Source organism: Tachypleus tridentatus, chromosome 9 (genome assembly GCF_004210375.1).
Source record: "Tachypleus tridentatus isolate NWPU-2018 chromosome 9, ASM421037v1, whole genome shotgun sequence".
Lineage (NCBI taxonomy): Eukaryota > Metazoa > Arthropoda > Merostomata > Xiphosura > Limulidae > Tachypleus > Tachypleus tridentatus.
The window spans coordinates 125,779,109-125,801,934 of NC_134833.1; the positions used below are offsets into that span (position 1 = coordinate 125,779,109).

General features: G+C 34.7%; 1 protein-coding gene across 1 annotated transcript in view; it reads right to left on the reverse strand.

Moving 5' to 3' along the window:
• Positions 1–21,822, reverse strand: part of LOC143226296 (carboxylic ester hydrolase-like) — a 47,815-nt gene extending 25,993 nt beyond the window's left edge. Inside the window, exons 1-3 of the mRNA XM_076457080.1 lie at positions 21,422–21,822; positions 14,210–14,356; positions 6,831–6,987 (exon numbers count right to left, since the gene is read on the reverse strand). Coding sequence (XP_076313195.1) covers positions 6,831–6,987; positions 14,210–14,356; positions 21,422–21,658 — 541 coding nt within the window. The 5' untranslated portion in view covers positions 21,659–21,822. The remainder of the gene's footprint in view (positions 1–6,830; positions 6,988–14,209; positions 14,357–21,421) is intronic.
• Positions 21,823–22,826: the final 1,004 nt, after the last annotated feature.

Here is a 22,826-nt window from a genome sequence, read left to right on the forward strand (position 1 = left end):
CAGCTGATTCAGAGAGCTAGACTAACCCTTATATTGACAGCTGATTCAGAGAGTTAGACTAACCCTTATATTGACAGCTGATTCAGAGAGTTAGACTAACCCTTATATTGATAGCTGATTGAGAGGGCTAGACTACCCCTTATATTGACGGGAGTTTCTAGTCGTCTGTCTTACCTCTTATTAGTACTTCAAAAAGGAGGACGTCGGTACTTCAACGCCAGGAGTTTCTACACATAATGTTCCATTCAAATTAAAAATTATAATTCCTTTATAATATTCCTTAATTCTTAGACATTTTACATTCAACTTATTTAAAAGAGTGGATCGTAGTTTGTAAAATCATAAATAAAACCCACTCCTCTTGTTTTTTTGTGTTAGAGCAAAGCCACGTTGGTCGATCTGCTGTATCCACCTAGGGGAATCCGGGCCTGAATTTTAGCGTTGTAAGTCCATAAACGTACCGCTGTTCCATCGGGGAACTACGTTGTTCCTTAACTTTATGGAACATATTTTGAAAATAAATATCTTTTTAAAGTAAACTGCGTTTAAGTTTCGCCAAACACGTGCGAAAATCTGTCAAAGAACATCGCGGTATCGCCTAGTTCTGGAATCTTGTGATAGCAAACTTGCACCGCCTGAGCACAGAACGAAATAAAACATTAGGTAATTTTGTTTGTTTGTTTTTGAAATTCGCACAAAGCTACTCGAGGGCTATCTGTGCTAGCCATCCCTAATTTAGCAGTGTAAGACTAGAGAACACTATTCACAGACACCATTTAACTCACATTTCACTTTAGGCAGCTAGTCAGCACCACCCACCGCCAACTCTTGGGCTACTCTTTTGGGCTACTCTTTTACCAACGAATAGTGGGATTTACCGTCATATATAATGCCCACATGACTGAAAGGGCGAGCATGTTTGGTGTGACAGGGATTCGAACCAGCGACCTTCGGATTACGAGTCGAGTGTTTTAACCACCTGGCCATGCCAGACTCAACCGATAAATCTGTACTGTTTATTTTTCTTTCTCTCTTGTTTTCTTGTTACACCCAAATTATATTTGGTAATACTATTTTATACCAAAATCGATTGTCAGAATTTTATTAGTTCGTTTTTTAAAACTGAAACAGCATGTAACACACCCAGAAACAATCCCACTTGTCAAACTACCTGCTTAATATATCCTTTATAATATTCCTTATAAATCCAGATTGTCAATGTACCAGTGGACTAATTCTGGAATCTGCAACTGATTTGTGAGGGGGATTCGAACTAGACCGGGATTTAGCCTTGGGGAAAATGGTCCAGTTCGGACAATGCTCATTGTCTAGTTATTTCGACTTTTGTATAGTTTGTGTTCCTTTTTCTCAAAGTACAAGATTCTTGACTTTAAATCGACTAGCGTGAAAGTTAACACATTTCAGTTTTTTTTAATTGAAACATTTACCTCTCACGGAAGACTTATTACAATCACGAATATTTCAGGAAGGCGATTGTTTGTGCATTCAATTTAACTGAAACGAAAACAAAACATAAATTATTCCTTTTTCATATTAAGTTAATGATTCGAAACTCATTAGACCCTAAACCCTTGTCTTCTAACAGTATAGTACAGACGAAACACGATTAAACGATGGAATAAATGTATCACGTAATATTAAATTTCAATTATGTAATTGTGCGCTTGATACATCAGTATCGAATAAGATTTTACTTCCTGTAAATTCCGTGGTAATATTTTACCATGAACAATTTTTTTTAGGGGAAGGAGGTGTAGACTCCCAGCAAAGAGTGACTTGATTTTATTGAGATGAGCTTTAATCTTGGAAAACTCAGTTAAAACAAATTCAAGCCACATAGAAATAGGATCAGTTCATGTTGCTTGAAGGTACTTTTTGTCCAACAGTCATACTAATCGATTTTGGGGTTTCTTTACTTCTAGTTAATAGTTCAGGAACGTAAAAACGTTCGAAGGTAATGAGTCGAGCTCCTGTTAACTTGGCCATGTTAGGCCTAGCGTTATTTACCAACGTCTGTTAACTTGTATGTGTCTTTAATATGACAAATAATAACTTATGCTAGTGTCGTAATCTATAAATACCAAGTTCTAATATAAATTACATTTTGTTGGATCTCTAATATCCACATTTAAATATGAAGCCGTTTCTTCATAACTTGTTTTTATTGTTAGTTAATAAGACTTATTCCTATTTTAAAACATAAATTGTGAAATCAATTTCGATGGCGTATTATAAAAATAGTTTAATCTTAGTTTACATAATACCGCTGGTGGAAAATAACGTTATTTGTGTTGTTTTTTTATTTGTTAGGACCCCAGTGGCACATGGAAATGTCTGCGGAAATAAATCCTAGAAAGCTGGTTTCGACACGCGTGGTATAGAAAGGGAAGGTAGTCCATTGTGTAGCTCTGTGCTTTATTACAAACAAACAAATCGTTTGTTAGAGGAGAGATTCATCTCTTCTAGCTCCGAATCTCTGTTACAGTTAGTTTGAAGTTATAAACTTCGAGTAAAGAAACATCGCCATGTTACATTCAATATTTCGGGAAACATAGCAAAATGTTAGTGACTCTTTTAATAATCTTTAGTTATTTGGAATCTTAGAGATTTAATCCTGAGTTATGGTAACTCAGGCAGAATAGCGATAACAAACATTTACAGTGTCATACAATGTAAGATACACCGATCAAAACACGGTATCATATTACACGGCCGTACACAAAAGAATGTGTCAGAGTTGGCGGTGGATGGCGATAACCAGCTACCTTCTCTCTAGTCTTACATTGCTAAATTAGAGACGACTAGCGCAGATTGCCCTCGTGTAGCTTTGCACGAAATTCAAAAACAAAAAAATATCAAACATGACTTGCTACACTACAACTCGTAGATCAAACATATAGCACACAGATTGAGCTTTCAAGTGATATCAAATGTATTGCAAAAACTGGTCATCTCTCATATTTTATTCGTTTTACGGGAAGAACAACAAACAAATATCCTTCTTTTGCACTTACAAGAGTTTTTTTGTTTGTTTGTTTTAATTTTGCGCAAAGCTACACCCTGCTTAGCTGCACATGACGTACAATTACTCCTTAACCATATAACCACATGTTGTAACTCCTAGCAAGTCCTATTAAACCCACTCAAAACAGAAGCTATTATATTAAGAAAGACTCAAAATAAACGTATCTAAAATACACATCACCACACTCAAGTTCTATGACACCTACATCAAATTCACAAACACCTTCATTTTTCTAGGTATTGCTTTCAATAACAAACTAACAGAGAATACACACCAGCAGATTCAATATGGCAACACAAAACTTTAATTATCCAAAAAATATCGGAGGTTGTGTAAAAGGATGCGACTCTCGATCTCTCAGTTTAACCTACAAAATGTACATCAGACCAGTCATTGAATACGGTAACCCAATCACTTTTAACATTCCATAGCCTTTATAAACAAAATTATATACAGTACAATCTAAATCAATTAGAATCGCCAACCGTCTACCCATATACACCGTACCATCTTATCTAAACAAAATCAGTAAACTAAAAGCAAAGATTCACTGACATACCTTCAACTTACTATAAGAAAGTATGACAACGCAATAATTTGTTGGCATAGTTCTCTAAATTTTCAGAAACATCGGATTTCTGGCGTGAACACACTTCTCTCTATTAAACTTACATAAACAAACAAGTCACCTTAACGTTATACCACTAAACGCAAACCTGGTCATCGGTTCAGCTCATCCAACGAACTCACTTAATCAATGGCTCAAGTCGATTATGTTTCCTTCTTCATCTCTCCATGTCCAACTATTCACTCCTCTCACCGCCTTCCTACAATATTCTAAGCCAAAATCGTCTTCCACCATTTACGCCAATGCCCACTCACTGGAGCTTTTTAAACCCCAAGAACCCCATATTTAACGCCAACAGGAACTCCACTGTCTGTACCAAATTATTATTTATACTCTTAAACCATTGTTTTTATTTTTAAACCCTAAACTTAAATGCTATGTCCGTTACTTGTGTTCAGTCATTCGTTTTGTATTAATCATCACTACTCTATTGTGTCATATAACCCATGTTGTTGTTTTTATTATGTATAACTATATTTAGTAAAGGTTACCCATACCTCTCCCTGTATGTAGAAAATAATTACTTTTTTTTTTTTTTACTTGTATCATTATGTCTTTATGTTCAATTAGAAAAACATTCTCGGTCCTTCTGCGGGTCGATGCGCGTGCTGTGTCTGCCACCTATTTTGTTCGATCTTCGGTAAGCCAAACGAGAATCTCGGAGGCAGCTACTCATGTTGCATCTCCATATAACCTCCTCTGCTCTTATTCTCTCTCTCAATAGCTCACAGCCAGCCAAAATCAACAAAGAACTGAGAAACATCACATCAAATACACCAAGAACGGGTTTTAAGAGGAAAGACGAATTCCTGGCAACCCCTGGATTAACATCTACTACAACAGATGAAATCGGATTGAAATGGATACGTTACGACCCTTTGATTTGGAATTCTGTTCCACTTTTCAGTCAGTTCTTGGCGTAACAGCTGTAGGTTTGTAGTGGGATCGTTCCTATTCTTTACTAAACGGCCAAGTACATCCCAGAGATCCTCTGTCGGGTTGGTATCTGGGCTTACAGGTGGTTGCTCAAGGACCAACACACCACGTTGTTGCAAGAAATTTTGCTCATTGCGAGCATTATGAGCCGGTGCATTGTCTTCCTGCAGCCGAAAATTGTTCTGGAAAATATCCTGGGCAAACAGCAGTAAGTGGTTATTCAGGATATCCTGATACACAGCACCAGTGACGCTTTGATCCAGAATGATCAACTTGCTGACAGCTGTAGAACAGAATACACCCCAGACGTGCACTGAACCTCCGCCTCCTGAGACGTTGGGTTGAACATTCAGCTGTTCTCCAGGAGGCCTGCGCACTCGTATCCGTCCGTCAGTGCGGTAGAGCAGAAATCTGGATTCGTCAGCAAAAACTACACGATTCCACTGTGCGATCGTCAGATTACGGTATCGCTGAGCCCACTGCAACCTGTTGTTGCGATGTCTAGCTGTCAGTTTAGGTTTCGTGACCATCCGTCTCGCTCTGTATCCAGCTTGCACCAACCGTCGATTAACCGTCTGGCGTGAAATCCGGATTAGTTGTTGCGCACGTAACTCAGAAACAATCGACCTGGAGGACAACGTACGGTTCCGACGAGCAATGGTGAAGATCCGGCTAGGACTCACACTTCCGGTTGTAGCTCTTCTTCTGAGAACTCTGTTGACGATCTGCCTGGATACACCAAGCCATCTTATAAAATATCGCCTTGTTTCATTCCAGCGCTGTCATAGGCAACCATCTGATTTCTCGAACCTACGTTGGTAGAACCTAGCATAATGTCTAAAATATCTACAGAGTTGAAAACGCGTCGCCAACAAGAAGGGTACAAAAGGAACACCAAAATCCCTGGTTTTTACACCTCACCCTCGGCACTGCATTTGGGACAAGTCTCAGAACACTCCCAAGTTCAAAGAATTAAACTGACACAAAATAAACTCACGTAATGCAGAGTAGTAAAGAAATAAAGCCTGTGGGTTTAAGAGCAATACACAAAGTGAATTTAGTTTTAAAATGATATAAATGACCAAAATCATTTTTCGAACATGTAACAATCTTTTTGAGCAGGAGTGTGTACTACTTACAAAATCGAGTTTTACTTCGTCTTCGTCTGCTTACAGTAACCTAAAAGCAACTCTTTACTCTTTAGGTTAACAATTTAACAGTACATTAAACAGTAGCAGTTAACATAAACAGAATATTTGTATAGCAAAAATAAAATCACTCAAACTGTTTGCTTGTTTGTTTTTGTATTTTGTGCAAAGCTACACGAGGGCTATCTGCGCTAGCCATCCGTAATTTAATGGTGTAAGACAAGAGGGAAGACAGCTAGTCATCACTACCCACCGCCAACTCTTGGGCTACTCTTTTACCAACGAATAGTGGATTGACCGTCACATTATAATGCTCCCACGACTGAAAGAGCGAGCATATTTTGTATGACGGGGATTCAAACCATTGACCTTCAGATTACAAGTCGAACGCCCTAACCACCTGGTCATGCAGGACCTTTAGTTTATTCTTTCATAAACAGTTTCTTTCGCATGAACCTCTACTTGCATTAAAAACAATATAATCTATTGATTACGTTTTCTTAAGTTCTATTATAATAAAAGCCTACTTACTGAAATGGTTAACACCCATACCTTTTCTATTTATACTACACCTATATATCCATATGCTGTTTTGTACTTGCACCTATATACGAATACTATTTTCAATCACACCGATATATCCCTACACTTTATATTTACATTTATATACCAATACTATTTATAACCACACCCATATATCCACGCTGATTTACCTACACCTATATACTAACACCTTATATCCACATCTATGTACCAATACGGATTGTAGCTGCACTTATATACCAATACTGTTTATACTTACACTTATATAAACAGGTTTATAACCAAACGCATATAGCTGTGCGAACAATTAACACTGAAGCTTTCGCTAAAGTTTTTAACGCCATGTACATTCTGACATGTAGAGGAAATAATTTTATAAATTTCCCTTTTATTTCAGATATTGTATTATTCTTTGGCTTGTGTATAATAATGTCATACTTAGATTTAACTGTATAATATACCATAGATAAACAAAATAACCTACACTATTGAAAGAATAAATGCTACTTCCTTCTTCATCGGATCTTACCAAAAATTCCCAGTCGATAATTCACTGTCACCAAGATCAGGTCTAGGTCAAGAAGAAGATTGGGGCCGTAAATATCTTTTCCACCATATTTAAACTTTCCTCCATGGAAATAAACCACCACAGGATGTCGTGGATTGTTACCGTGTTTGTCAGGCAACTGGTGAAAGACAAGGCAGATGAAACTTGATTAACGTGGGCTACCGCAATAACCCCTAATTGCCATATAGTATCATTAACTTTTTTTTTTTTTTACGTAACTAAGCTGTTGTTGAAAGTCGACGTTGGATTTAAACAAGATATAGAGAAATATGTGAAAAATGTTACCAAAACTACTGTTGATTAATGCAATGGTTAAATGAACGTATTTTTATTGACGTAAAAGACTGTATAAATATATCATTGACTAAAGACTATCTGAAGGTATCTTGAGCATTCTCTTTTATACGAAACGAGCAAGAATTTGTTCTGATTGGATGAATTTTTACCCTTTCGTAATACGTTCTTGTGAGTTGTAGATATCACGTCACCACAAGATGTTAACGAGAAATTTCGGATGATGACCCACAGCAGAAGCAGAAGACTTGTACAGGGTGGTTTTCAAAAAATAAACATTCATGATAGAAAGAACTGTGTGTTAGAAATATTGTAAAGCACCCCTCTCACACATTTAAGAGGAACAACTTATATATACTGAATCGTTCCAATGCATTAAGAAACAGTTACTTCGAATAACACTTCTCTGTAGCCTGCAGAAGATATTTAGTGAAATGTAAGTTTAATATTGATGTTAAATATCATTATTAAGCACGAAGAATAAATGTGAGGTTGGAGAAGGGAATAAAAATACAAGAAAAATACATAAAATGGACGTCGGGTTGGATTTAGACAGAAAATACTATGTTACATTGTAGATAAAACAACCAATATTGTAATGCAATCAATACAATGAAAATGTGGTTGTATGTAATATGAATATATTGAAGAAAAAAGAAGGAAAGTGGTAAAGATCTTGTTTCAAAGTAATTGGAAATCATAAAGAAAGTAACAAAACAAATGTGTGGGGATTAGGGACAACGAAACAAGTTAAATATGAGTTGATATATCAGGTAGAACAAGTTAAATATGAGTTGATATGTCAGGTAGAACAAGTTAGAAGCGTCGGAAAGAGGATTAATAATACAGCAATGAATAGAGGAAATTTCACAACAGAAATGCGAATAGTATTAAAAATTGTTATTTAAGACTATTAAACCAATGTAGAGGAAATTGTATGAATAGAAGAATATATAAAATAAAGATAAGATCATTTTTTTGCTGCAATAAAAAATAAAGGAGTGAGAAACATTCAGCATTTGTAAATAAAAACAATAAAACGATAATACATGTGGAATTAAAATAGAATGGAATATAAATTTTTAAAAATATAATGGACAAAAAGTAGATATGTGCATGTATATAGAACATATTAAATAAAGAAACAAACAGTGGACACATTTTCAAATAAATGAAGATGACAGTAGGATATAAATGATAATTAATTAATTTTTAATCAGTGATGTCTTATGTTCAAATTGTATTTGCTTAAATTAATGTAATTATGAACAAAACAGTATATCTTATAAAAGGAAAACGTCTTCCAAAGGACTAGAAACCTAAGGAATAGATTAGTTTCGATTTGTTTTAATTAAAAAAGATACGGAAAATTAAAATATCAACTGAAGTCAGATTTACAGAAGAATTACCAAGAATAATTAATTTATTACAAGTGACAGAAGGAATTGGTTGAAAATGTACAGACAGACGAAAGATTATAAAAATAAATTTATAGAAGGGAACAAGAATTAAAAATAACATTAATAAAGTATAAAACAGGGTACAAACAAGGACTTTATTGATGCAAATAAAAGTTGTAACGACAAAACTGAAAGACTACAAAGAAAATCATCATCATCATCTGCCACTCAATTCATTCAAGGAACATAGGGCCGCAAACACTGCGGTTTCTTGAACAGGTTTTTAAGTGAGTAGGTTGTTAGTCCACTGCACCTAGCCGTCCCTAATTTAGTAGTGTAAGACTAGAGGGAAGGCAACTAGTCATCACCACCCACCGCCAACTCTTAGGCTACTCTTTTACCAACGAATAGTGGGATCGACCGTCAAATTATAACGCCCCTACGGTTGGGAGGGCGAGCATGTTTGGTGCGACCCTCAGATTACGAGTCTCATGCCTTAACGCGATCGGCCATGCCGGGCCACAAAGAATATAAACAACGTATATTAAAAGCACATAAGTACATTAATGCCAGAATAAAACATCAAGAAATTGAAACAGCAAATGAGAGGATTAAATCAGCCACATCTCTGTTCACATAATCTCAATAATTCCTATCTTAAGTGTCATTAACTATAGTATACGGAATAGGAGAAACTATATGGTTAACACCTGTTACTACTACTGTGCGCTGCTTGTTGCTGCAGGACCTTCCTGGACTATTCCAACTACACCAACCCAGTTCAACAGCATCACCCCAATCGATAAACCAGTAGGTCATGACAGATAGGTGTCACAAGTGTATACAAAGTATAGTTTGTAATGATATCTAAAGTAAATAGTGTAACGGATTTACTATTATATATTTATGTTAATATCTATATTTGTTTCAGTTTAATGTATATTTAGAAATAAATGTAACTTATACTGTTAATTATGTATTGCGAAAGTCCCACCTATTCTCTAAATTTATAGAAGATTCTAGAGTGTAAGAATCAACAATATGTGTCTTATAAATGCAATGGCGTATCTTCGAATATAGTTGCAACCTCGCCCTAAAAGTTTATAACTTGACATACCAAGAGACACTTTAATATTGTTGGATTGCTACAGTTAGTATACTATAAAACTCTTAAGCTATAACTGTGATAAACGCTTATTAATCTGAAAAGTACAAATATTTGGCCAGAAACGTTTATAGACTGCGAACATTACAAACCGTTTAATTTCAGTGAATTTACTTTGGAAGTTAGTATTTCTATAAAGACATTATAAGACTTCAGCGGAAAAGAAAACAACAAAAAACTTGCATATGAAGAAACTGGCTAGCTTCCCGTTGAGTGAAGTGTACTTGGATATCAAAACAGAGTTAATTCGCTAATCGTGAACCATCGATAAAATATTCAATTCCAGCTCCACGACGACTGAATTAATTTTATGTTGGTACACAAACACACTTCACTGACGGGAATGCTAGCTAGCTCTATTCTTGTTTGGCTTAATGCGGTTTACAAGCTTACTTTTCGCAGAGGAAGATAGATATCTGATTTCTTTGTGGAAATACTAACGTCCAAAGTTAGTTCTCTGAAGTTAAACAGTTCGTAATGTTCGAAATCTATAAACGTTCCTGGTCAGATATCTGTAGTTTTCCGATTAATGAACGCTTATCACAATTGTAGCTTTCGAGGTTTATAGTATACTGACTGTAGCCAACCAACAATATTCTTTTTATTGTCTCCCCGCGTCTTGCGATAGCAATTTTTTGTACTCATTAAGCGAAATTCTCGAAAATTCACTTGGAAACAATATTCGAAGATACGCTACTGCTTTCGTAAAACATATATTGTTGATCCTTACTCTCGAGAATCTTCTACAAATGTAGAGAACAGACGAGACCTGAGCAATACGCATTTAACGATATACATTACATCCATTAAACTGAAACAAACTTAGATATTAAAATAAATGTACAACAGTAAATGTATTACAGGCATTAAATACGAGATTATGATGAATCAACCGTTGATTAAAACCAATAAAGCAATTTAATAATCTGAGGACGAGAATACTCCCTCTCCACAGTTTAGAATAGTAATGAATGTTTGAAGCAACCAATCCATATTCTAATCATATTGGTTGACATTTGCTCTATAGATACAGTTGTTAAATCTAATCTGGTAACGAAAGACATGAAAATTTCCTCAGAAAGAAAGTGGATTCATGATGCAAACAGCAAGTGTCTATAAAATTTAGGCAAGAGGAAAGTTAGAAGTTCCCGTCATTATGGAAAGCTTTTTGACACATCGATGTGCGGGTAATTGACATTGAGGGAGGTTGCGTATTGGTAATATATTTCATGTTGAAATATTGGTGTGGCGTAAGACTAGCTTTCACACTCTATGACCAGTAAATTTCTGTACTCTGAACGACAAATACACGACCGGTTTGTTTGTTGAATTTCGCAAAAAGCTACACGAGGGTTATCTGCACTAGTTGTCCCTAATTTAGAAGTGAGGGAGGCGCAAAAGCAACTAGTCAATACTTCTCACTGCCAACTCTTGAGCTACTATTTTCCAACGGATAGTGAGATTGATTGTCACGTTATAATGACCCCATAGTTGCAAATGTAAGAATGTTCGTTTTTATTATTCTAACTCGCGACCCACAGAGATTGGACAATGGCGGAATTATAAGATAATAAAGACAATAAATTAAAGCGTAACAAAGCGGAATCCAGATACACAGGTAGGTCCAAGCGAAATCCAGATACATTTGTAGGTCCAAGCGGAATCCAGATACATTTGTAGGTCCAAAGTAAATGTCAGTCACTGTGATATTCTTTGTAAATACTTTGGTGAGAGAGCAGCTAAATAGCTGGCTTCAGAGAATGCTTACCAGAAGTAAGTAACCTGATGGTAAGCCTAGAATTACTGTCGAAAAAACTTAGCCGCCAATGAATATCCTCGAACATTTATGTAAAAATCACCATCTAGCGATAAGACAGTAAGTGTGATCAATGTAAAAGGCCATTCTATTTTTGTCACATAATCCATGAAAAAGAAAAATAGCAAAAACATTGTAAATTGGATAATTTAGGAACAGTAAATAATTAAATAAAGAAGATTTTGTTGTATAAATGTAAATAAAATCACAATCTATGTCTCCAGAATGTCACTTTATTAGCTCAATATTTCGCTATTACAGCTTCGTCTGGAGTGTTTTATGTTTTTGGAATTTCGCACAATCTGTGCTAGCCGTGCCTAATTTTGCAGTGTAAGACTAGAGGGAAGGCAGCTAGTCATCACCACCCACCGCCAACTCTTGGGCTACTCTTTTACCAACGAATAGTGGGATTGACCGTTACATTATAACGCCCCCACGGCTGGGAGGGCGAGCATGTTTGGAGCGAACCCGCGACCCTCACTCAGATTACGAAGCGCACGCCTTAACGCGCTAGGCCATGCCAGGGCCAACTTCGTCTGGACCTATCGATATCCTATAAGTTTCTTAATCCAGTCAATTTAACTCCACTTCGCGTTAAACAAAGTTAAGAATGATAAGATCTTGTTTGATTAATCAAATTTTGATTGTACGTTATTTTACACATCTAATTAATGATTGAATAATTATAATGCTTATAGTTATAAATATTAATGGTATTAATTGTCAAAACTTACTTTGATATTCGTTATGGAAGTTTAATGTATCATAATTTTCTTTTTGTAATGTGATTGTTTAAGAGACTTCATAGTACAGAGATGGGACAGTGTTAAAAGCAATGCTTATCTAATTTAGATGTTTGTATAGTGTTTTGAGATGGCGAGAGAGAGTTTTTTTTTTTAAGTAACTTGATGAACGATTTGGCTTAATGTTTAGAAGATTTTTGAAAGTTTGGGAAATCACACATAAAATTGCAAATTAGACAAATTAAAGTGGATTGTTTGGGATTTGTGAATCTGTTGCAGTAGTGATTTGGTTATTGAACTTGTGAGTTTGTTAATCGTTTTTGTCTGTTACTTCAGTTTTATAAGTATTGAGTGTGTATTCATCACTATTTGCTAGAAATACGAGAAGTTCCGTATACCCCAGAGAAAATTAACGGATGACTAAACTTTTAACGTTATTTGGAAGTTAGGCCTATCGTCTAGTGAACGTTTGGATAGTACATCAAATTTGTAGAACTTGTAAATGAATAAATAAAATGCTATTTTTAACAATAAGTTGACTAGAGCCCTCCCACCAATATTAAGATTCATTTACAGCAAGCGCGCTACCTACAAGTTATTTGAAAGGCCGGTAAAAGAGGTAATATTAATGCAACAGCTTTTTTTTTACGAAAATATTACCAGTAAAGATACTGCTTGCATTTTTTTATTTACTAAAATTCAACATCTAAGATTACTTACATACAAGTGAAAGTTGGAATCAGGCGGACCCTAATCTTAGTGGTTAATGTTTTTGCCAGTTAATACTATTATAATAACATAACTAATTCCTCGCCTTTCAGTTTTTATTAATTATTAATTCTAGTAAACCCCATCATATTTTTAAACTATTTATACACCAAATAGCTTATGCCACGACTTTATTGTTTATAAGGGCCCTAGTGATGTGTAAGTGTCACCAAAAAGCATAGCCAAAAATATGTCAAAACAGATGCTGCGACTTCCTATGTATTTTACTTTGAAGATTATTCATTTCACAATGATTTTTATCAGCTCTTTTCTATGAATGTCATAACAGACAACAACTTAAATTACTTAGTATGTAAACCCAAGCAATGGACCCCACCGGTAGTGAAATAAAATTAAACTACTGATAATTTGAAGGTAAAAGTGTCGCTTACAAAGCTTCGAATACAGTTTTAGTCTTAAAACCATTACAGTTAAACCAACTTTGTAATTATTATTAAAAATACTTCTCAACAACCTTAAAATTACTTTACCATAAACTCTTTAAGGTTGGTTAGTTGTTGTTAAGGGCAAAGCTACACAATAAGCTATCGATGCTCTGCTCACAACAGGTATCTAAACCCGATTTTTGGCATTGTAAGTCTGCAGACTTACAACTAAGGTACTGAAGGGCATTTGGAATAGAAGATACGGAAAAATAACTAACTAATAACAATAAACGGAAAGTATTTAACGAGTTAAGTACATAAATTTTTGGAGTTACCTGCAAGATCATAAGAAAAAGCCCTATGCATTTCCTAGAGAAGCCAATCTTATTCCAATACTATCAGCCATGGTTCGTAAATCTGTAATGTTCAGTTGTTGTTTTTTCAGAAATGGCAATAAGAAATTATATTGTAGTAAACTTGAGTAACCCAAGCATAATGTGACGTATTTTGCACAAATATCAACAAAACTAGTAAGACTTTGAAAGCTCAAAAATAAAAAAAACAACATAGTATTAAGAATTAGAAATACTGACACGTTGTAGTAAATGTGGTGTTTTGTAATAAAAATATTGCAGTCATTTCATAAGAGAAAAAAATTGTGGTGTTATTTTGAATTTACAATTGCAGAACCTAAAATTAACAGAAAATTAACTTTAACCAGCTAGGCCGAATTACCATACTAAATACAGAAATAAAAAGCTGGCAAACCTGTCGACAGTACACGTCAAGGTAGAGACAGTCTTCCACACCTCTTGTTACCAATCCCACTTCTGAATAGGTGTGAACTTGAGGACAGAATACTTCATTGTCTTTAGTATCTTTTACGCCAAACCAACTCTTTATTTCCTCTGGTGGCTGAAAAACAAAATTAAAATCAGTTGTTCGACAGACGTTATTAAATAATAATTGAGACAGCGTTTGAGAAAGAAAAATGTATTTATTCAAGATAGTGCTATTTAAAGGAAATATGGTAACATTTAGCAAGGAAACTAACTATTCTCGGAAAGAAAAAAGCAAGTGAGTTAAATTACAAGACATTTATATGGTGTAATAATCATAATATGAAGCTTTTATATATTAAAAAAACCGTTTTGGTAAAAATGCCATACGAACTATATCAATATAGATACATATATATATATCCTAAAACAAGTAACACAGTAGATTCGTTATCTATTTGCATTTTACAGTTTTCAATTTATCATTTTTCAAGCGATCCATTTATCCTATGATTGTCACTGCTTCTAATATCAGTATTTAAGTCCTTCGGGTGGATCTGGGAGGGTCAGGTATTATATTGGCCTCTTCCTTCCCCATTTATTGTTATTAATAATATTATGATTTGGACAACTGTTAAATGTTGAACGCAACATAAAAGATGGAATTGCTTTTACAAATGTTCATTGATATGAATTCAAAATTCCTATGAAGGCCATGTGCATTTATGTTGGAACGTTTATCATTCACACGGGTACGCACTCGCTGCATAGATGACCCATATATTTCAGTGTTTTTCATGTTATTGGTTTATTTTATGAGTATTTACATAGATACCCTTTTAATACACTATATGATAAAACAACATAAAGATAGGTCTAGCAATAGGTGGCATATTACTAATCGAACAGGACACAATTCAGGGTGAGAGGTCATGTTCATCATGCATGATACAACGATTTAATGCGCGTAACATGTCGTTTTTATGCAAGTATTTCTTAAAATAGTGAACAATCTGCTTAAAATTTTGTGTATTTATGTAAAAAGTTAGAGTCTGTTGAGCGGAGAACTCTATATGTGCTTGTAAATATTGCATTTCGTAGTTTAATTTTAATTTTCTTGGGTGCGACATTGATCCAGGCTGAACAAGCGTATTTTATGATTGGTCGTATACATTGTTTGTATAGTTTTAATATGTTAGTTGGTGTTGTTCTTGTATTATTTCGCGAAAGACTTCTAATTTGATTTATTATTTGCCAAATTTTGTTTGAGATTTCATTTATATGCTTTTTCCAGGTTAATTTTGTGTCTTAGTTAAGACCAAAACATTTTGCTGATGCAGCTGTTTGGAGAAGCATTCCGTTAAGGTAGAGTTTGGGGTTGATTTTAATTAGTTTCTTAGTTTTCATTATTAAGATTTTGTTCTTTGGTATATTGATTCTTATTTGTTTCTTAGAACAGTATTCAGAGATGTTATGAGGGCTGTAAGTTCGTAGCTGCTGTTGTTGGTGTTTCGAAACTCTTCCAGATATCTGTGTCGTCTGCTAATTATGAGGTGAAATATAAATTTTGGCCGTTTAATAGCATACCGCTTACATACACCTGACAATTCTAATTCCTGTCACACCAAACATGCTCGCCCTTTTAGTCGTGGGGTGTTATAATGTTACGATCAATCTCACTATTCATTAGCGAAAGAGTGGTTCAAGAGTTGGCGGTATGGTTATGATTGGCTGCCTTCCCTCTATTCTTACACTGCTAAATTATGGACTGATAGCGCACGTAGCCGTCGTGTTGCTTTGCGCGACAAGCTGTGTAAAGTAGTCCCTAATCGTGAATTAATTCATTGGATAGAAGGCAACAGCAACCATCCCTAGAGTCATACCACTAGAAACCTGGTTTAGATACCGGAGGTGAGAAGAGCACAGATAGCCCTTTGTGTAGCTTTGTGCTTAATTCCAAACAGATAAACCTTGTCTGGTCAAACAGAAGGACTTTACCGTCACTCGCACAGCGTAACCACAGATCTCAAGTCACATTTTCTCTCAGTAACAACGAAAGTAAATCCCTTGAGCTTCGCAGCTGCTCTAGAGCGTGTAAAGGTCAGTAAGATGCGATTACATATTAATTAATGATGGCTATCAAAGGTAGTTTTAAATTTCACTTTCATGGGATTAGTAAAGCTGAATAAGCTGTTTCGTATCGCAAAAGTCTGACACTGATACACTAGCCAGCATTTACTCCTAGTGTTAATATTAACTTACTTAAATCCTATCTGAAAAGAAAAATTTTCTTAATTTATTAAGTGTCCGTGCTTTGGATGTATATACATAGCTTATAATTTTCTACAAAATTAAAACGATTTCACTGTATTTTTAGTTCACTTCTTCTACGATCAGTCATAATTTTCACAACTTTTAATAATAATGTTATATACATATATATGAGGTAATTACAATTCTGTGTATATATGTTTATAAATTAAAGTAGAAATTATTTCCCAATTTTGAGTACATATATCTAATACTTATATTATAATTACAAGATATTTTACACTGTTGGTTGGGTATGTATTTATTATGTAAATCATAATATAACACGTGTTTTTCAATTTTGGGTATATGTGTGTTGTTGTTGTTTTGAATTAAGCACAAAGCTACACACACTGGGCTATCTGTTCTCTGCCCACCACGGGTATCGAAACCCGGATTTTAGCGTTGTAAGTCTGCAGACATACCGCCGAGCCACTGGGGAGCGTGTATATGTGTGATATGTATGGTTTAATGTAGAAGACATTTCATAGTTTTAAGTATATATGTTTAGCTTCATCTAGAAAGTTCTTGTTTTTTTATCAACACTGGTTAATTAAATACACTTTTGTTTATCCCCCATCTGTATTTCTAAATTAGCCCCTCAATGGCTCAAAGGTAAGTATGAAGGCTCAAACCTCTCAACACATATAACTTATTCTGCAGGTCTGTGCTCAGGCCCGACATGACAAGGTGGTTAAAGCCCTCGACTCATAATCCGAGGGTCGCGGTTTCAAGTCCCTATAACACCAAACATGCTCGCCCTTTCAGCCGTGGGGATGTTATATGTGGCAGTCAATCCCACTTTTCGTTGGTAAAATAGTAGGCCAAGAGTTGGCGGTGGATGGTGATGACTAGCTGCCTTCCTTCTAATCTTACACTGCTAAATTGGGGACGGCTAGCGCGGACAGCTCTCGAGTAGCTTTGCGCGAAATTAAAAAAAAACAAAAACAAATATAGCTTTGTGCTTAACTATGATACAAGCAAACAAAATTTCTGAATCTAATTATGTTACCATAACGTATTTTCTTACAAAATATTAATAAGATAATGTGAATGATAAATTTTAATATAATATTTTCCAAATCTAGTTAAGTTAGTTTCATGACGCTATAATAAAAAGTTAAATGTTAAAAATATAATAAAAAGATATAAAATAAAATTGAAGCTTATCATGTTAATTTACAGGATCTACTTTCTGGTCAATTTTGCGTTATTTTTTTGGTATCAATCATTGGATACCGTAATTTCATGGGCATTCAAACAGCTAACAAGTAGTTTAACCTGATTAATTAGACCTACTTTGTCTCAGTGTATGAAAGCTGCCAACATTTAACTTTAACAAAGAATGTTTTTAGTAACTTCAATTAATATGTGACTGTGCTGAATGTAATCAGTGTTTAATTGTTCGAAAAAAAAGTTAATTTTGCTTAATTAATGAGTGTGTTTTCTTATAGCAAAGCCACATCGGGCTATCTGCTGAGCCCACCGAGGGGAATCGAACCCCTGATTTTAGCGTTATAAATCTGGAGACATATCGCTTTACTAGCGGGGGGCTAATGAGTTTTAACGACACTTTTTAAACAAATTATTTTAGAGCAATATATGTATATTTTAATCACATTATAAATATCAAAGTTGTTAGGAAGTAATTCCAACCACATACATTGACACTAAATGTAGTGCTCCGCCAGCCAAAGAGTTCCACACCCTAAAAGTACTTACTTTTTTATTTGTACTTTTGGTCAAGATATCAAAAAGTTCCGAAATTGCAGTGGTTATTTTAAACCTGTAAATTACTGATCATATAAAGATAGAAAAGGAGAAAATGAAATGTGTTCGAGACAACTTATTGCCCTTCCACAGTTAAGCAGAACAATTGTTATTTACCAAACACGTCCGAATATTATTTGACATAATTAGGTGTGCACGTGTTTGCTTATAGGTGACGAACCACAAAACCAATTGCCACTAAAATTGGCAAGTACCCTTAAGTCCCCAGGGGAAGTGGCTCAGTGGATTGCATTTAGAAATGACCAGCTCAAGTAAACCCCAGAAGATCCTACATCTTTCCCATACGTCTAACAGTTACTTCAGTTAGTTGCTTATAGATATGACAGCAAATTAAAAGTTTGATGGCTCGTTCATGTAAGATAACCCTACTGACGTAGTCTATTACACCTTTGTTTTCTGGTGACTTATTTAGCATTATTTCCAAATGTTCTGTGTTCTGGTGATGAGTAAAATGCAACCAAAGTGTCAAGTATAATATATCAAATGTCCCTTTGATATTTCATAAACATCTTACAACATATTTCTAGGCGATAAAGTTTGAAATGTGCTTTGTAACAAACCATCTGATGCGGTAAACATCCTCTAAATAATATAATAATGAAATATCTTAAGCAGTTGCCATATTATTAGCTTTCAACTTTCATCTTATTTAATAAAGTTTCGCTTGAATTAATGACGCATTTGGGATCAAGATTTTACAGTCGAGTCGTTATTACGAGTATAACGTTAATCTGTCCAGTCAATATTTTTCTTTAAGGATTACTTGAATTTCTTTCTATGCTAATATTTTTATTTGATTGAAAATAACGACTTCAAATGTTTCTAAAGTTTACATATTTTTGAAAATCGAAACTGAAGCCTTTACATATATATAGATATTAACATTTGTCATAAATACATTAATTTAATCAGATAATTTCCAGTTAGATGTTTCGCTACCCAGACTGTTTAGAGTCAGGTGAAAACTGTTCATTGTCTAATATGTAACCTTCCTATGCTGCATTGTGAGTTTCATAATTTAATTTAGCTGCAATATACGTGAAATGGTTATCGTAGAGTTAAAAATGTTAAAATAATTCATTTAAAGTATTTTTTTTTTGTAAGTGGCACAGTGGCATGTCTACGGACTTTCAACGTAGAAACCGGGTTTCGATACTATGGTAGGAAGAACATACGTAGCCTTTTGTGCTTAACCACAGACATAAAAGGCTTGTTTGTTTCAGTTTCGCGCGAAGCTACACGAGGGCTATCTGTGCTAGCCGTCCCGAATTTATCAGTGTAAGACTAGAGGGAAGGCAGCTAGTCATCACCACCCACTGCCAATTCGTGGGCTACTCTTTTACCAACGAATAGTGGGATTGATCTCACATTATACCGCTCCCACGGCTTAAAGGACGAGCATGTTTGGTACGATTGGGATTCGAATCTGCGACCTTCAGACTATGAGTAGAGGGCCGACACAAAAGGCAATAAAGATATTTTATTTGGAGGTTGTATGATAATTGAACTATGGGTCAGTTGGCGTTAATTTCTAAATATAACCAATAAAAATAAAGTGTTTCATTTTTTTTGTTTAATCATAATTTTGTACCCCGGAGAGTTAGCAGTGAGTTTACCGATTTACGACGCTAAAATACCGAGTTCGATTCGAATCCTAGAGTGGGCAGAGTGTATATAGTTTATTATATAGCTTTGCACGAGGAAGAAAACTGCAACAACAAATATTTCAAATTAAATAATAGAATACACTATGCTTCCATCAGTCGTTTATAAAATGATTCTTTATTCATCATGTTTAAGATAAATGAGTCACCATACTCATCCTAGACGTCATTGACTAAATAAAATTGTCAGCAAAGATTTTAAATCTGAGAGTATTTTCTTATTCTGTAATACTCACTTGTAAGTTGTTACTAAATTTGGTGATATTCATCAGTAATGACGTTAAAAGTTTTGTGTTTAATAATAACTGTGTACAATTCTAAAATTATGTTGTTTCTGACAAGAAAGTAAACATGTTTTGACGCCATGACGTTTACTAATATTTGCTGTATTCACCAATCACTCCAAAAAAATTGTTTTCTGATGTTTATGGTACAAGCAAAGAATAATTATTAAATCATCTTTTTTTAAGAGTGAAATTAAAATATAAATAAGAAAGCAACATAAAATATTGCACTTATAGTTTCACTAGGAATAGTTCACTGAGTTGATTTGTAAAAGAAATCTAGGTAAACGATTTATTGGAAAACAAATAAAGATAGCAATAAAATATCTTTATGTGTGAAGTTATACAATCTGGCGTTTTGGAAAACGATATCTGAGGAAAATATCTTTCGCAGACAATGTAACTGTTGTTTACAGGGATAAATTGAATTTCTATTTTGTTTTAATATTCGGATGAATGCTGTGGTTATATTAGCTTTCATGTCAGTGCTAATACCAACGAAACATTTAGCGCTGTGCCATACACTGACTAGAGTAAGGCTATCAGTCATCCATCCTTTCACTTAAAATATCAGTAATGTATTCTACTTCTTTATGAACTATACGTTGGCGAAATCTTACCCAGATTTTGAACAAAATGTATCGAGTAAGAAACTAAGATTGTCACACTGTGCGCAAAACATCTTGACGAACTTTAATATTTGCTTGTTTATTTGTTTGAAAGCAAAGACATTGGCCTATCTGCTGTGTTTATCGCGGGGAATCGAACTCCGAATTTCAGTATTGTAAGTCCGCAGACTTACTGCTTTCCCGACGGAGGGGGTCTTTGGGTTAGGAAACTCGAATAACGAATTTACATTAGAAGCTTTAAATCGTCTGAATGGATAAGCGACTGTTTTATAAATGAACCGCGGAAAAAGTTGTTGAAAGATAACACTTTATTGTTACTAACAATAAACAATAAAATATTTATTCTATAGATAAAGAAATAAATCCATTGTGTTATAAATAAAGGTGATAAAACAGTATTGCAAAGTAACTTTACTTAATTCTGGAATGAAAATGAGAAGGTCAAGAGAACATGTTTTTATTTGTAGAACAATCATCAAACACCGTGTGGTTATAGCTTCACGTGTTACACCTAAACACTTACCTTGAACCGCAGATTATTTACAGGTGGCTCAGCAAACGGAATGTCCTTGAAGGCGTAAATCGTTTTTCCGCTCATCGTCTCCCTGGGCAACCTTTTTCCACGTATGTATCCTTTTGTTGTACGTACGATATGTTCCAAAGCATCAAGTGCTTGATGACTGTTGTTTGGGACAAGTTGAGCAGAGAAACAAAAAATCAACATTCCAAATGAAACGAGAGTGAGATGTGTGGGTTGCATTTTGAAGATAATTAGAAGTATTGTTGTAATATTAACTCTTATATACGAAAGTTGTTTTTCAACAAAAAATAAATACAAAATTCAAATGTATCTAACATTTCACATTTCATATTAAAAGTTAAGCTACAAGCAGCTACCAGTTTCTGTCTGTAAAACCTCGTCTTCTGTTGATTTTCGTTGAAAACTACCCCGATGACAGTTTTCATCAGGAGATCAGATCACGTGACGTCTATAAATCAAATAACTGGCATGTTTACTGAATAACTGAAGCACCCAAAGACAGTTCTCATATCAACTGTTGTGTTGAAATGAGTTTAGTCCTTGTATAAAACCAAAATTCCATTAAATAACTTATTGAACGTATCTATGGCGCCTATCTAAATTCATCAGTCTAAAATTTTAACTTGGATTCCCAACACCTTGCAAGTAACGTTAAAGCAATCGGCACTGTGGCTGAAAAGCATGCGGTATTTCAAAAACAATGCTGTTCTGAAGCCTTTTTCTGGAACAAGGGACTTAGTACGCTCATTTTATTACTCATCTTGTCAGTGATCAACTGTTTCAATACATTTTCATTATTAGAGTTCTTGGTTATCAAACGTATTTGCCTTATCGACATAACACTGTGCCACTGGGGGGGGGGGGAGCAAATCCAAAGGATCCGCCATTCTTAACTGTTTATGAATTAACTTACTTGTAAGGTATGACTTTGTGATCACGGGACCTCTAATAACATATAAGTTACACACAAAAATAGAAAGAAAGTCATCACCAATATTGTAATAGTTCCTGCTAGAGTTCCTGTGTAATATTTTAGACAATTCTTTACAATGGGTATTGTACAGGTAAATACTACTTAATAATTTATAATACTTGGACGCCATTAGTGGTTATGGTATGTAAAGAAGTCACTAAGGATTTTTTTGTTCATCTTGACAGAGGTATGGGACGTTTTGGTTCAGACATTCTGTTTAAATTAACGACTATCAAGTCTGATAGTTAATAGTTAAGTAGTTTTAGTTTAACACACCTGTATTATTGAGGTTACCATTTAACAACAACAACAAATTCGACTGAAATTAATGACTCAATCGAAGGTGGATGATGGAAGGCTTAACGAAATATTAAGTATGCTTTGCTACTTATTGCGATAGTTATCTTTCGGCAG